Below are 16,448 nucleotides of genomic sequence, written 5' to 3' on the forward strand. Positions count from 1 at the left end.
CCACTAATTTCTTTAACGCATTAACTCAACCTGCGATTTTTAGGTTGTAGCGGGCTCATTTTTAAAGCTAGAGTGAAGATACTGTTATCATATGAAACTAAAAAACCTTGTCCATGTCATACTAGCTTGTCGCAAAGGAGATTAAATAAGGCTCCAAATTTACGCTAAATTTTGGTGAGCATTTGGCATGGCCATTTTCAAAGGGGTCCCTTGACCTCTGACCTCCAGACATATGACTGAAAAGGGATTCTATGGGTACCCACAAGTCTCCCCTTTACCTTCATGCCCACTTTATGATAATCACATGCAGTTTGGGGCAAGTCATAGTCAAGTCAGCACACTGACACACTGACAGCTGTTGTTGCCTGTTGGGCTGCAGTTTGCCATGTTGTGATTTAAGCATGTTTTTTTATGCTAAATGCAGTACCTGTGAGCGTTTCTGGACAATATTTGTCATTATTACACGGCTGTGTTGAATACTCGATTCTGATTGGTCAATCACGGCGTTCTGCAGTCTATAGTTTCTCTGTAACAGACCGTTGCTATGGACGCAGCTCTGATGTCAGACTCTGGCAGACTGTTTTTGGGTCAAAATATTGATTTCTTCAGTAAGTAGCCGTGTGATAAGCGGGATAATGTACAGCTAGCAGGTCATTGTTGTGAAAGAAACCCCTTCAGGGCGATGAGAGACCTGCAGCATCGCCCTGTTGGGGATTCTTTCACGATGACCGGCTTTGTTTTGTTAATTGATTTCCAATAATAAATATTTACATACATTTGCATAAAGCAACATATTTGTCCACTCCCATGTTGATAAGAGTATTCAATACTTGACAAATCTCCCTTTAAGGTACAACAGATACAAAACAAATGTGAGATTAATTTGTGATTAATCGTGATTAACTACGGACAATCACGCGATTAATCACAATTAATTATTTTAACTAACTGGAATATAATTTTTACTGCTGAGACACTGAATTAGCAGGAACAAGACTTTGATGCAGTTCATGTTTTAATTATAAATTTATTACATAATATAACAAACATATATCTCTGTGGTGGAGATATCCTGGGCAACATCTCAGATCTTGCCTCAACCTTCACTATCACCCTTACTCTGTTTGCATGAAGAATACTAGGTAGCTTCTGGTTAACTTTTATTACGACTAGAGCTTTCATGTATTAAAATGAAGGGTAGGAGGAAGGGGGGTTCTAATGCTATATGCGTCCAGAAGTCGCTGGGAGAAAAGTTGATTTGCCTGGAGAAGGGGAAGTTGACCTGTGTGAGACAAGGCTGAGGCGTTGCAGTGATACATCCACCATTCTAAACTTCACAGTGCAAACAAGGAGAAAACCAACAATGAAAGAAAAAAAACCCCTTCGATGATAAGATCACTGGTTCCAGTGGGTGACCGGACACCAGTGGGTTTTTAAAAAGGTTACACTGCTCCCCCTACACTATTTAGATTGTGCTTTGTTGATTAGAAAATAAGACAAAGATAACCCTTCGCTCAACTTATTTGACCTAATGGTGTGTAAGTCCGTTACACGTTATATTTTGCATCTGTATTCGTGCTAAACTTGCACAACCATCTGACCAAGTTATTCATTAATTCTTCTAACCAGGCCAGCCTGTGTGAGTCCAGACTGTACACGTTCACCTCTCGAGTGTTTCTATTTATATGGGAACAGTAAGCCAAGCTGGATAATAACCTTCATCACAGTAAAATCAAGCAATTGTGATACTTTGTCTCAAAATTTAAATAGAAATGTTAATGCAAAGCTCACAGGTAGATATACACAGGCTATTATATATATGTATGTATATTAATATAAACAATAGCCTGCTTCTTTACAAAATAATAACAGTGACTGTATTTCCACCTGTAGGAAACACAGAAGGATCTAACAAATGTCTGTAGTTCTCAAGATTTCCAGGAGATGGCACCATATTATTGAGTCTAACAGCTCAAGAATGCTGTAACTAAGATAGTCCTAAAGCAAAGACATAATATACAGTTAAAAGTTAAGTTATTTTTTGGCACATTTTTCCTTTGTGTTGTTTGTTCCTCACTGGATTCACCTCATATAGCATATCCAAAACTCAGAAACTGAAGGTCTGAAAAAGGAAAAAGGAGTGCTGCCAGACAGAGTGGAGGGTAAGGAGCGCGAATGCCATCTGGTAATATGGGCGTATACAAAACAGTGACACTGCATAAGCTGAACCTACACAGTTACAAGGTGAGTTATATCAAAATGTGACAATGGTTTTCGTTCAATACCCTGTGGTAATCTGTCTGTCTGTCTGTCTGTCTCTCCCTTTGGGGCAGAGCAGTCCACTTTGTGAAGACGTCACTCGGTACAAAACAAGAATGCAGAACAATGATGTTCGATCTATAGAAGATGGATGTGTGTGTGCATTTATCTTGTGTTTGTGTGTGTGCGTGTGTTTGTGTGACACAGCCACTGCCGGGAATCTCTGATGGTAATACAGTAAGGCTATTAGTGGACTAGCTCCAAAGATGTAAACCCTAACAATCAACCACACACACTCTTTCACCGTCACGTGCATCTTCATCGTCTCTCTCTCAAACAAATACACACAAGAAATGGACACAAACAAGCATCTGCAAACACACACAGTCGTACACACACAGTCGCACACACACACACGGTGAAGAGGAACGACCACACAGAGAGATTCGGGGAATCCAGATGCACGCATGCGCTTGGACGATGGGTGGCTTTTATGTTAGCACCTTGTCACCTTGTTTTGTGCAAATCCTCCCCTAGTTCATAGTTCAGAGTTCAAAAGTTCAAGAGTTCATAGAAAGAATAAAATCTGCTCACCTTTTCCACAGGTGGTTAACTATGCATATATGCCAAACATTCATATATAGATCTATATACTTTTTGTTTTTCAAAAATTTATATGAAATCTATCATATATACATTGCTTGTGATTTTTTTTTTTTTTAAAAAAGAACATTTTCGTTCATTTTTACAAGTGTAAGTACGTTGAGAATGGACAGGATATTCATTTTTTTCTGTCTTTTTTTTCTTCTTCTGTCACTCTAAAATTCAAATGAGTGAAAGATTTAAGTATCATGTTCCACACGCTACAAAATCTACCCACAGTGTCCGAGGGTAACAAATCAACACAGAAAGAGAGAAAGAAAAAAAATAAAAATAGAAAAAGAACAATAAACACAAAAAGTCCAAAATGAGTCTGAGGACGTACCGTAACACTGGAGTCAGAAGTAAAATAATCAGTGAGGTCACAGTGAGGCAGTGAGTGCTATTCCTACAACCCAGATACGACGTTAGATTCACCACCCGTTTTTTTTTTTTACAAACTGCTAGCATTAAAAGAAAAGACAGAAAAGATGCACACGACTTCTCGCCAAGTGGAGCTGCCTTGGCGTACTGACTGGATGCTGCTGATGTACGGAGGTTTTTTTTAGCGGTAATAGAGATTACCTGGCCGTCTGTTAGAGAAAAGCTGTGGATAAAATGCTTTTTGTTGTTGAATAAAACTCACTGTTTCTCACTGCCAGCAGAAGCTACTCATGAGTACAATTGCAGATTTTGTATTGTTAAAAGAAAATTCAGTTTTTTTTTTGTTTTGTTTTTACAACCTGGGTCTTATTTTTCCAGCTGCCACCGTTTATGATAATATTTTACTCACTAAAGTAAGTCGTAGAGATAGAGGGAAGCAGCGATGTTGCAAGACACTACCAGGTTGTAAAATACTGAATATTCTTTAAGACCTCACAGAGGCGTTCCCATCCCCACAGCCTGATAAACTACAGACACAGCTCCTACAGTGGCATTTCAGAAGGGCACAGACTTTATGTCTAGCTCTTTTTAAGCCCGTGTGTGACAAGTTGTTGTTGGTTATACTCCAGGTAAAAGTAGGTTTTTAAGGAAAACAGTTTAAGCTTAATTTGGCCAGGTTCACACACTTACGATTAATGAAATCTGAAAGAGATTACTGCCATCCTCCGTGATCATTTCTTTCTCTACTGTTGACGAGAAACATCCCAGTGTCTTGAGAAGCGTCATCAGGGGGTCACAGGGATGGAAATTTTACTAGCCGTCTAACATTTTTCAGACTGTGGTGGTGTTAAATTGTCCTCACAGGTAAGAGAATTGAAATGGATAGTAATAAAACAACAACCTCTCCGCATGCTAGTGCCCCAAACTTCCATCCCTGAGTGATAAAAAGGCAAAAGATGAAGAGCCCCTTTTACCAATTAGCCGTCTCAGTGCGTGGTCCTTACTGTGTGTTGTTGAGGATGAACCACGCCAGTGAGATCTGTAGCTGTAGCAGTAGGGATGGGTGTCAGCTGGGGTCTCAGCCTCACATTACGGGATGCCCTTTAGTATGAAGGAAGACCGTAAGAAAATAAAAACAAACATCAAACTCTCTGTCCAAGACATGATGCAACTTGTCATGCTACGGTTCAAGAAAGGGTGACCATAAGGAAAGTTGTATACCTATGACAAAAACTTTTCATTTCCATATCTATATCTATATACTTTTTTTAAAATTTCAAATATATATTTATATATATATATATATATGTATATAATTGGTAGAAATGAGTAAACTATTGGTGGAATAAAGATTTCTCTCTGCCTTCTATACTAAAAACCAAAAACAGGCGCAGATTAATTTATTACATTTCCTCTTTGCAACATTGTCTTTTCTTCTGAAAGCTATATTTAGATACATATATTATATTATATAATACCTATATATATAATATTCCCTTTGGAAAACCAAAAAATTGATTATGAAAAAAGCCACGAGTGTTGGTTAAACATTCTCCAAATATAATAGATAGCACAGTCTGGGTACCAAGGCGGAGAGGTTTTCTCCCGTGGTTTACTTGGTGGAGCTCCACCTCTGGGCTCGAAAGTCTTAGGTTTAAAAACAACAGCAGGTATAGAGAAGACACGACTTTTCCGAGCGGTGTCAGCACTATCCATAGTCCTGTGTTCATCATTGTTGATCTCTGTATAAATATTTTGAAAGGCAACTGAGCTTTCTGTTTGGAACGAAATATTCTTCCTCGTCCTCCTTTACTCAAACTGCAAAAGGCTTTTCAGAGGCCTAATAGATGGAGGGATAGAGGTAGAGAGGAGAGGAGGGAACAGTGAGCGAGAGAGAGAAAGTGTGGGTGTTACAACTGAAGCTTTCACAAATCAAAAGTTTTAATTGGAGCTCATGCGATTCTCCTCGGCAAAGAACGACCAGAGCCCATGTTGAGGTCTGATCTAATTGGCTGCAGGCAAGGAGGTGGGCAGACGCTAAGGGCCGAGTAGAATGTGTTGACTCCTCCTCTTCAGTGCAGTGCCAGGTGCGGGGTGTTAATGCAGAACGGGAACGTAAAGGTACACAGGTAAACATTTGTGATGCGGAACATGAAAGCAGCCGGAGTAAAAGAGGAGCGGCCTCTATCTTTTTCTCTTCCATCAACTTTGCCCGTTCTGCCTTCGTCTTCCTTCTCCGTCTGTTGCTGTGTCTCAGGGCAGGGGTCAGCTCTCTAGCAGCATTTTCAGTGCTCGTTCGATGTTCATGCGGTGTCCGACTCGCGTCACTCCCAGCTCCGCAAAGTCCTCCTTAGTTAGAGCCGGGAGGTGAGAGCCTTCGATCTCGTGTTGCTGAAACCCCGCTCTGTGCTCCCCCAGATTGATGCTCTCCAGCCAGTCTCCGACGTCGTACTTATTCCAGAGGTGGAGGGGTTTCTGGTGGAAGGGCCGCAGGGCTAAAAGTGGCGACCCCAGCCCGGGGGAGTGGGAAGGTGATGGGGACGGGGAGCGAGAGCGGGACCGGGCGCTGGAGCTCCTCATTACAAAGCGGACCTCTTTAGGCTCCTGGGGTAGGCTGAGGCTGGAGGATTTGAGGATGGTTTGCGGCGGTGTAGTCGGTGAGGTCGGTAGGCCGAAGCCTGAGAATCGTCCGAGAGGGTCCCGATCAGGTGAACCTGGGCTTTGGGTGCGTCGGGTGACGGGGTAACGGCTGCCGGGGCGGATGGTGAATGTGGTGCCATAACTTCTCTGAGAAATGGTGTGGAGCTCGCCTAGGCTGCTGAAAAGTCTGGAGGAGACAGACAGAGACAGAGAGAGAGGGGTTCAGGAATGTTAACGGAGGAGATGAAGGTGAACAAAAGTGAAAATAAAGAAGAAGGAAAGGAGACCAAGCTTTGGGTTATATGTATTAACCGCTGTACGTTCTTCTAAAGTTTAAGTTAGTGTAGGCTTGAGGTTAATGGCAAGCTAGTCTCACATCACAGCAACATCAAAGCAGCAAACTGAACTCATCGGTTTCTGAGATTATTTACAGTTTTGGATTCAAATCTGTTTACTACTCAATCATGAATACGTCACAGAGGACTCGCATCACCGTTTCAAGTAAAACAACTATAAAAGGGAATATATGGCAGCATTTGAGAATAAGTTTTCACTGATACTCCGTCTGACCATTACTGAAAGTCTGTTTCATCTGATAAATTGAATCAAAAGCTACTTCCTGTTAAGGCATACGACCTGCTTCCCTGAAGCTTCACTGTGACCCACAAACAGCAAAAGGTTTAGAATTAGATTAATCAAACAGATTTAGTGTTTCACATTGAAACTGCAGATAGCACTAACCTGAAAGCACTGAATTCAGTACAGTACAAACATGCACACAGACACACATTCACCTACATTTAGACACAGCAGTCAGTTGCACATTACTTCTCAATGAAAATTACGTACAGTTAAATTGCCATTTTCTTTTTAATATTAGTGTATAAAGACAACAGGTGACATTAATCACGTCTATTAAAGGTACACAAAGCAGCATCTTTTTCCAAAAGCTTAGCTTCATTTAATCAAGCAAATGCGTATTTACTCTGAAGTGCAGCTAACACTTCATTCAATGCAGTAAGTCAACCATTTTTGGGAATCTCAGTGGCCAACCAACCCAATCTTACCATCTGCGGCATGAAGAGGTACTAACAGATTGTACAAGCACAATCTGGCAATAATTCTTAACCAGTAAGAATCTGATCCAGTATCACCGCACCCTCTTTTAAAAAACATAATAGCATCAATTTGTGAAACAGTCTAAAAGCGGCTAATTAGTATACTACTGATCTAATGGAGATGAAAAGATGGTTAGAAAGGAGAAGAGGTGATGGATTAGCGATTAAGTCTAACATGAAAGATTTGTCTGGCTCGGTGCAAGCAGGGAGAAGCAGAAGAAAAGAGAGGCCTAGATGTGGTGAGAGTCGGTGCAATGGTGTCTGTTTCATTCATGCATGTTAGTGAGTGTCTCGTGTACAGGTGTGGCACATGTTCTCCCTCTACTGCGTGTGTTTGGAGACTAAAGAGTGTAATGAAACAAAGGTAGCTATAGGCAGCGCACAGGCTGGAAAAAAAAAATGATCAGACTACAGGGAGCCGACGGATATGAGATGAGCTCCATGCGCACTTACACAGTCGTCCTGCCCTCCTGGGCGCACAGTCAGTTCTAGACCAATCAGATCAGAGCAGCAGGGCGGAGCATGCAAGGTGAGCAGAGAGAGAGCAATGGGAGAGAATGTTAGCATCACTCCATGAGACGCAGCCTGCCAACCAGACGTATAGTCCGCTTCAGCCGGCTCTGCTGTCTTTGACACGCCTCGTGTGTGTACGAGTGTTGAGTACATGAATGTACTTATGTGTGTGTGCATGTTACTGATGTATAAGCATGGCAAACACAGCAGAGTAGGCTTCAGCACTGGACGGTCTGACCAGTGGGCTACATGAGAGAGAAATGAGCACACTATTCACATATCAAACACTGCACAAACAAAAGAAAAACAAACAAACAAATAAAAGGCGGGCACATGTCCCTTGACTTTTGTGGTTGCTTTTATTCTGAAATGATGGACTAAAAGAACTATTCTTGTTGGCAAACACACATTTATATATATAAAAAGTGCAAGTCGTAGTTATTAATTTACATTCGTATGAGCTGTATATATGTGTGTTTAATAATCAAGAACTACAAATTGCAAATATATTATTATATATAAATATTCTGCTCTGTTTTAGTGTGGTTTAAGAAACCTACAGTGTCCAATAAGCAAGACAGTCAGGGACCATGGCCATCCTCAACACAATCACTGAAAAACAAAAACAAAGTTATGCAAATTACATAAACGGAGAGGAACAGAAAAACCAAAGAGCACAAATGAAATAAAATGAGAACCACAGGTTTCTAAACCACCCAAAGCTATGAGACACAGCATGTGAACGAGGTGGATACAAGAGAGACAAAAATACAGCAGCATGTGTGGATTTTTGGAGGGTGTTTAAATGGGGCACACAGTAGATGGGGTAAGTGATGGAGTAATATTACAGTTAAGGGTGCTGGGATGCCTACGTGTGAAATGCTCCAGTAGGTGAGGAGGAAAAAAATGCAGAGGCAGAGAAAGAGAGAGAGAGAGAGAGAAATAATGGTGTGCATGATCATTTTTGTCAGAGCCGAGGGCAATCAACTGTCGGGATGGATGTGGTGGGGATGAATTTGATTGCATTATCTCAGGAGAGGATGAGCCCAATCATGAGCGAGTGTTACATGATATGTTGCGTGTGATATCATGGTCACCTGTTCCATCCAGGGATCATGATGCTGTTGAGGTACGGACCGATGATTGATGGCTGAATTTGGCTCAATGTCACATGGTGACTTCATATTTCATTTGTGGTCACCCAGGCAACGCACTGTCTGTGGAGTGATAGTTTGGGTGTTTTGAAGGGGGGTTTGTGTGAGGTACTTACCGACACCAGAGCAAAGCAATACAGTGCTGTGGACGGGGACGGCAGAAAAATGTATTTATGCCACTTTAAAGAAAGGCACCTAAAAAAATCGATATCCGTTTAAGTGTACGCTATATTTAGAATATTTTCGGCGCTTCATTCTGCCGACAGACAGCCCCTTTCCTTCTACGTTCCGACAGGGAACTGAACTGAAAGTGAAGCTTATCTATGGTCTCGCCAAAGCCAACAGACTCAGATGACAAAAACAGTATAGATAGTTCCGTTCGCTGATGGAAAATATTCTAAATATAGCGTACACTTTTTTTTAGGTGGCTAAAATATGTTTTTCTGCCGTCCCCATCCACAGCACTGTTTTGCTTTGCTCTGGTGTCGGTACTCCTGTCTGTTTCTCGATACTGCCAACACGCCAACGGTCATCTACTATAAGTAATACACCTACTACGGATAAGTACCTCATACAACCCCACTTAAAAACACCCGAACTAATTAGCTTTTTAACCCAAACTATTTTGGTACCAGATTATGACTACTAATAATAGTACTATACTGGTAAAGGGATGGGACTACAAAACATGCTTATACTGCTTTTACAATACAGAATACTTTATGCTTACACAATTGTTTTCATTTTAAAAAAAACGGACATGACATTGATACATTTATGGAGGTAAACTCTGCATCCAACATGTCCAGAAGCAACAACAAGTTGCATCAGCAGCTGACTTCTGTTGACACCAAACTACAGCCACTCCCACGTAGAGGACAACAGTTATGGTTACAAAATTCTACCAACTGAAAACGCCAATAACTAGTAGCCCTATACTGATCAATTATCGAAAGGTTTTCCATTATTAGACGGCTATGTAACTAATTTAGTTGACAGCTGGATGGAAATACAAAAAGGTGAAGCACACTGGTTTCAGTTGTGTGGAGTTGGTCAGCTCCTCCTGCCCATGTCAATACAACGAGAGGACTACGGAAAGTCTATTCTAACATCTTCTAAATCTAAGAATATATCTCTTCAGCTCCTCTTAATCAGCAGTGAAGTATAGTGAACAGAAATGAGGACAAAATAAGAAGAAACTCCTCCTGAGCTCTTTGAAAGCTACATTCTGAGATCCAGACTGATAAATTACTGTGAATGAAGGACTCTCCTGAACGGCACGTTAAAATTAACATTGATTAGTGTCAATTTCATGACAGAGTAAAACTACAACGGACAAACAAAAGAATGACAGCATTTGTTCTTGCAACCTGCCAAACCCATAAAAACACAACCGGGCCAAATCCTGAGTAGATCAAACGAGAAGACATTTATTTGACAGTTACTCCTCACAACATTTGACAAGGTCAGGACTGTGTCTGGTAGTCGCGTCGTTAACATGGCTGTTAATGCCAACATCATGAGGGGATGGATTTTAACGTGACACACCATTATAATTCAGTCGTGTTCAAATACTTCTGAAAATACATCCTTAAATCTTTGAGGTTATCACTGATATTACTGTGTGGGGTGGGCGGGGGGGGGGGAGGCGATGATAAGAATAGAAGGAACATTTCTGGTCTTATCAAAGTGATATCAGTGATGGCTGCAAAGAGATGTGGATATAAGGATGTATTTATGTATTATTTGAACAAGAACTCTGGGAAAAGCTGGAAGGGCAGCTGCTAGCAGGGTCAAAGGTTAGAGCCCGACAGAGTGTGTGTGAGATGAGGAGAGGCTTTCAGGAAGTGCATGCCTCCAAGCTGTTACCTTGTTTGCACCAACAGATAATCTACTACTACTACTACACACACACACACACACTACCTTAACAACCCAGATCACTTAACAGAAGGCCAAGGAGTACAGCTGTAACTATGGAAACAAGGAGCTATTTAGACCCGAGACCATAGGCATCAATTGTTGTACTACTGTATATATCTAATATATATCTACTGTGTCTTGAAAACACAGCACTATGGCCAAATATTGTATATTCTTTTTTTTTAAATAAATTTCATTCTGCGGCAAGTGAATAAATCCGGTGGTGCAAACAAGGTAACATATAATATTTAAAAGAAAGTACATGAAACAAAATGTATAAAAGGGTTGTTATCTTTCAATGGGATTAGTTGATAGGCTTGTTAGGAAAAAATGTGTTTAAAAAAAAGCTCAAGTTTACCCTAGGGGCTATAACCTTAAGGTTTACTCTCTTCGGTGTCCTCACATCTGCAGAAATATAAAGGACTTCATTGTACCTTCAGGTATGATGTGAAAACAAGAAACCCACAGATAACAGACAAAACAGCACTGTGTTTCAGATGCTTCAGTTAGTGTCGCTGTGTGAGAAGAAAAGCTCGTCTTTGCTTCTTTTCTATGCTTCATATTTGCTTTTTTAACTTTCTGATGTTGCAACCTACTGTATGACCCATAGAAAGGTACAGCACATATTAGCAATGATGTTACACTAACATTGTCAGGGAAGCTAATGCCAGCGATGCTGGTGACCTCTGATCTCATTACCGCTTACCATCACAGTGCTGCGGCTTAAATGTGGATTAATTTGCATGTTTTTAAAATGTGAGTAAAAAACGAATCATGCACAGAAATAAAACTTAAAGCAGCCGCCTCTAGGTATCACCCTTTCCAGAGAAATGCTATCAGATTTAGGACTAAAATAGACTCAAAATGGTTGTCTATTAAATGTTTGCTTTTAAATAATAAATGCTTCTATGTTTGCAATTCCTCTTCCAGTTAGTGCACAAAACGAGAGGGATTATCGACTGTAGACATTATAAATTGATCTAAATAAAGAGTAATACAAAATGTTGGTAGACAAGAGAAAAGAATTAAACTCAATGTCTGACAAGTATGCAGTTTTCATTAATTTAATCATTTAATTCATGCTGGGCGCTGGAATTGCTTTAGACTCTCTCTGTCTCTGCCACCATCTGAGTAAAAGATATCAATTTAACTTGAAATCATTACTTTTAATGGAACCTTTTGTTCTGTATCTCAGTGTTAAATACAGTTTTGCAGTACATTCTACTAGCTTTTCTCTTACCTGGCACCTGCCACAGGTGACTTCCTCCCCGGGTCAAGTGATGCTCCCATTGGTTCCTCTCCCAGTGACCTAGTGTCTTTATTTAGCTGCTGTAGTCGTGAACTGAGCTCCCCCATAACAGATGGTTTTGCTCCCTCGTCTATACCCAGCCCCAGTCCCAGCCCACCAAGATTGCCCAAACTCCCGATACCTAGCCCCACCCCTGGCCCCCGAGGCTCCACTGGGTCCCCCCACAGCTTGGACCTCCGCTGGAAGAGGTAGCGCGGCTTGGTGGGGCCTAGTCCAGTCACTGAGGCTGAACCACCTGAGGGCAGCCCGCCTCCTCCAGCTGCAGCAGCAGCCAGGGCAGCAGCCTGTTGTTGTGATAGCAGCTCGCTGTCGGAGCTCTGCTTCAGCAGAGGGTCCCTGAAGGTGACGGGGCCTTTACTGCCTCCTATCTGGGACTTGAGTCGGGGCTTAGGAGGCACTGGCGGCTTGTCGAGCACAAAAGTCTGCCCGTCGGCATAGGAGGTGTGCGTGGTGTGTGTGTCGGCAGGCTCGCCGCTTTCTGAGGACAATGTGGACATGCTGGAAACCGTGGAGACGGTGCTGGTGGTCTCGAGATGGTGGTCTCGCTCTCTGTCGCTGGAGCTGCGTGTGTCAGCCTCCTCCACGCCTGAGTCAGCCGCAGAGCCAGACTCGCCCACCGGCGGGGGCTCCAGAGGGTCAGAGGGCTTCCCTGAGACAACTGCTGCACTGGGTGGAGGTGCTGGCTGGGGAGGCTGAGGCTGGCTAAGGGTCACTGTTGGGGTTGTTGGGGTTGAGGGAGTTTGGAGTGTTGGTGTTGTAGAGGTGGTTGGAGAAGAGGCAGGTTTAGTCGGGGACACTGGTGTCCCCTGTGCCTGCGCCAGCAGCCCATTAGCAAACTCATCTGGTGGTGGAACAACTCCAATCTTACGTAGATCCTCTCTAGTTTCCTCGTCACTGGAGGACAACATTGCAGGAGGCAGCGTCACTGTGTACGGATCCACGTCCTCCTCGGAGCTTCCCTGAGCCAGACTCTTCTCTTGGGCTGGACTGGCAGGACGCTGAGTTTGAGGTTGGGCCTGGAGCTGTAGCTGGGCCTGGGGCTGGGAGACCGTAGGACTGGGAGATTTAGCCCGTGGAACTGGAGATTTGCTGGGCTCCGTGGACGTTGGGGCAGGCGTCTGCTCTAGTTCTGAACCCACCCCGACGGCCTGGCCGTTACTGGTAGCATGGACCATGATGAGCCCTGCTGTCTTCTGCTGCGATGTATCCATAATACTGATCAACATAGTTTTTTTATCCTCTAGTCTCTTCTCCTCCTTCCGCTCCTCTACTCTGGCTTCCATCTCCTGCCGGAATGATACAGGTGATGGTGATGAGGCCCACTGTGGTTTGGTGGGCTGGGGAACTAAAATAGATGCCGGGGGGGCTCCATACCCCGCTGCCTTGGCGCTTTTAGGTGAAAAAGGAGGAGTTGAAGGTGCCCCTTCCCCATGTGGAGACTCTTTGGTCTGAGGGTCAATGAACATTACGCTCTGGCCTACCCGCTCCTGTTTAGTCCTAGGCTCTGGGCTGCCAGTTGGGGACTGGCTCTGGGAGGTCAGTGCTCTCTCCCTTGCGGCCAGCGCAAGAGCCAGTGGAGAGTTGGGGTCCAGGGGCTTCCCTGTGAGCGGGTGGATAAAGGTGGTCCCACTAGGTGAGGGGCTCAGGGCCAAGGCAGGAGGAGGCAGCTGTCCCAGCTCTCGGGTTAGCATCCGTTCATCGATGGAGTGAGACTGAGTCAGAGAGGGGGAGTCAGAGCTGGTGGTAGACGCCCCCTCCATGGTCCCAACAGAAAGGAAGACAGTGGATTTCCTCCGTTCTTCAAGGCGACGCTCGCGATCTTTCACTGCTCCAGCTATTGCAGCGGCGAAGGGGCCCTTACCCTGAAACATCATCTCTCCCTGGGCACGTATACGCTCTCGCTCAGCCATCAGCTGCTGCTGGTAGTAGTCTGCACGGCTGGTGTGTGAGTGTCCATGGGCATATGGGTGTCGTCCTGAGGGTGAGCTATCTCGGGAGTGGGCAGCAGCTAATGCAGCTTTTTCTTGTGCATCTTCCACCTGCAGTAAGACAAAACAAATCAGCCGAACATGTCAAAATTTGAGGGTCTTTGACACGAAAGTAAATAAAACAAAACCCAATATGTAACCTACCTGTAGTTGTTTCACCAGCGGACTTTTCTTCCTCTGGGGCTTGGTGGGTGTGTACAGTCCGATGCTAAATTGACCCACATTAGCATAAGGGTTGTCAATAACCCGACCCTTCCTTTTGATTCGCTCAGGTGGAGTAGCAGCAGAAGGACGGGGGATATCTGTAGGTTCTACAGGTAGATGGGAAGAGTCCTGGAGGATGATCATGGAGCGAGCTTTCTTCTGTCTCTCTAGGTGTGTGGCCTGCCGCTGAGCGGCCTCGTAAGGCAGGTCCAAGGAGGAGGGCTTGAAGCTGGAGCGTCCCCCAGGCTCATGGCCCTGACTCTGGGTCCTAGATGGGGGAGGAGGGGGACAGAAGGCTGGGGGAGGACCAGTGTCTAGGTAGTAGGGAGGAGGAGGAGGTGCTGTTTGTGGAGGTGGAGGGATGGGATGGGGCTGTGAGTGGTCTCGGAGGGAGTCTGTCATAGAGGAGCTGCGGGGAAATCTGTGCTCGCCTGCAAGGGCAGACAGCCGATCCTCCTCAGTGGCACCTGATGAGGGAGGGAAGAGCACAGATCTTCTAGTGACGGGGAGTAAGCTCATGAAACAGGAGCATTTTATACCAGCCTAGCAGGTCCACAGCTGCTCCCTGAAAAACATACTGCAATGCATCCATCTGTAAATCTGTTAACTCACACATTTAATAATGTATCAGGTGTCTCAAACCAAGCTATACAATATTTCAATAAAACTATTACTATTTTTTACTTATTTAGCAATTAATTCAACATTCATTTAAAGAGTGTACTTGCGAACAGGAAAATGTTTAATAATACAGAGAGTATTAATAATGTATGTGTATATCTACTTTTGAAATAGGCTCTGTACTTGAGCATCTGCTCTGCGAATCTGTTTCTGTGGATATCCAATAAGATATAACATATGCACATTCTGAACATGTAATGCAATGTATATCTTTGTAAGCATGTTAACGTCTGTTAATCTGTACTTCTTGTCAACAGGAAATTAAAGTTTGATTGATGACGATGCAGCTTCATTTTCAGTATTTGTTATACTGCGGTCTACATGCTATTCTTTGTGGGTGTAGGGATGCAATTTTAAGAAAAAAGAAAGAATGAAGCTTCCTTATTTTATATTCTCTGCATGTCTATATATTACCTATAAGCATACTGCACATAAGATACACTATCATTCACCTTATTTGAATATGTACAGGATGGGTGATTGTTTTACCAAAAGACTTGGTCCTGGACATCCCCTTTGGTAGTGGTATGTGACCTCTTTCAATGCCCGGGTGAAGACCTCCATGTAGAGTCATCCCTTGTCTCTCAAACAGTGACTGCAGCACAGCAAAACAGAGAATTTACTGTGTTATGAAACAGTTTTAATGCCTTTAATTAAAAAAAATAAAAAATAAAAAATGTAATTACTTTATCTTTCTGCGAGGAACTTTATTTGTGCAGTGGACAAGTAAGACTTTAAAGCTTCATTAAAACTCCTAAACAATGTATACCAACAACAAAGTAGCACAAAGCAGTGCATGCAATGCAGTGTTGCATAGCGCTGCCTAGCCCAGGTGTATTTGAGTATTATGCGTCAGATTGAGTTTATATGTACTGGCATATGCTGTCTGCCAGCTTGCTGTGTGTAGGTGCACTCACACTGATCTCTGCTGGTGTTATTCTCCTGCTGGTAGGCCTTTGTTTGACAGTAGCTGCTCTGTAATCTGCCTCCGAGGGCTGAGAACGCAAGATAGACTCCTGGGACGCCAACATCTCATCTAGCCTATCTGTTGAGAAGGAAATGAGCCAGAACTAAATACTAAGACATAACACCAGGGAAACATAGTTTCATCATTTGTGACATTGCTAACACAGTAGAGAATACAAATTGTGATTAAAAAGGCATCTCCAAAATGTAGCTATACACTACAACGTGAGGTCATGCATCTATGGTATTGTACAAAATCACTGCACTATCTCAATACAAGTTCACTGTGTTTCCTTGATGGCCACTAGGGAGCGAGCACTAAGAATAGAAAGCGGCAGAGAGAGAGAAAAAAAGATAAAAGATGGAGAAAGAGGGTCCACATAGGTCAAGTGTTCTGCTCTTCAGCTCTAAATCATCACTGCTTAAATTGAAACAGCAGTGATAAATCATCTTTATGACGTTCAGAGAGGTGTCAATTGTCTTGCCTCAGACTCACCTCCTCTTCTCCTCCGAGCAGAAGCTTGGTGAGAAAAAGATAGCGTCAGCAGAGGAGGGGAAATGACAAGAACAAGCCAACAGAAGTGACTATTCTAAAAGTTAGGAGACAAGTTTTAATGACAAAGGGAAAAGCGGAAAATTTGACTAAAAAGGAGGACGAGAGTGTGGAGTG

At 43.3% G+C, this 16,448-nt stretch overlaps 1 protein-coding gene across 7 annotated transcripts in view; it reads right to left on the reverse strand.

Annotated features, from left to right (window-relative positions):
- Positions 1 to 1,007: 1,007 nt before the first annotated feature.
- The window catches only part of shank3a (SH3 and multiple ankyrin repeat domains 3a), a 241,574-nt gene continuing 226,133 nt past the window's right edge, over positions 1,008 to 16,448 (reverse strand). For 6 of the 7 annotated variants that reach the window (XM_074633234.1, XM_074633235.1, XM_074633239.1 and 3 more), the window contains 6 exons: positions 16,275 to 16,298; positions 15,730 to 15,857; positions 15,302 to 15,407; positions 14,072 to 14,598; positions 11,871 to 13,978; positions 1,008 to 6,109 (listed from right to left, as the gene is read on the reverse strand). In XM_074633234.1, the coding sequence (XP_074489335.1) occupies positions 5,548 to 6,109; positions 11,871 to 13,978; positions 14,072 to 14,598; positions 15,302 to 15,407; positions 15,730 to 15,857; positions 16,275 to 16,298 (3,455 nt within the window). In that variant the 3' untranslated portion in view covers positions 1,008 to 5,547. The remainder of the gene's footprint in view (positions 6,110 to 11,870; positions 13,979 to 14,071; positions 14,599 to 15,301; positions 15,408 to 15,729; positions 15,858 to 16,274; positions 16,299 to 16,448) is intronic. The other variant, XM_074633236.1, reaches the window with a different exon arrangement.

This window comes from Sebastes fasciatus, chromosome 4 (genome assembly GCF_043250625.1).
Source record: "Sebastes fasciatus isolate fSebFas1 chromosome 4, fSebFas1.pri, whole genome shotgun sequence".
Lineage (NCBI taxonomy): Eukaryota > Metazoa > Chordata > Actinopteri > Perciformes > Sebastidae > Sebastes > Sebastes fasciatus.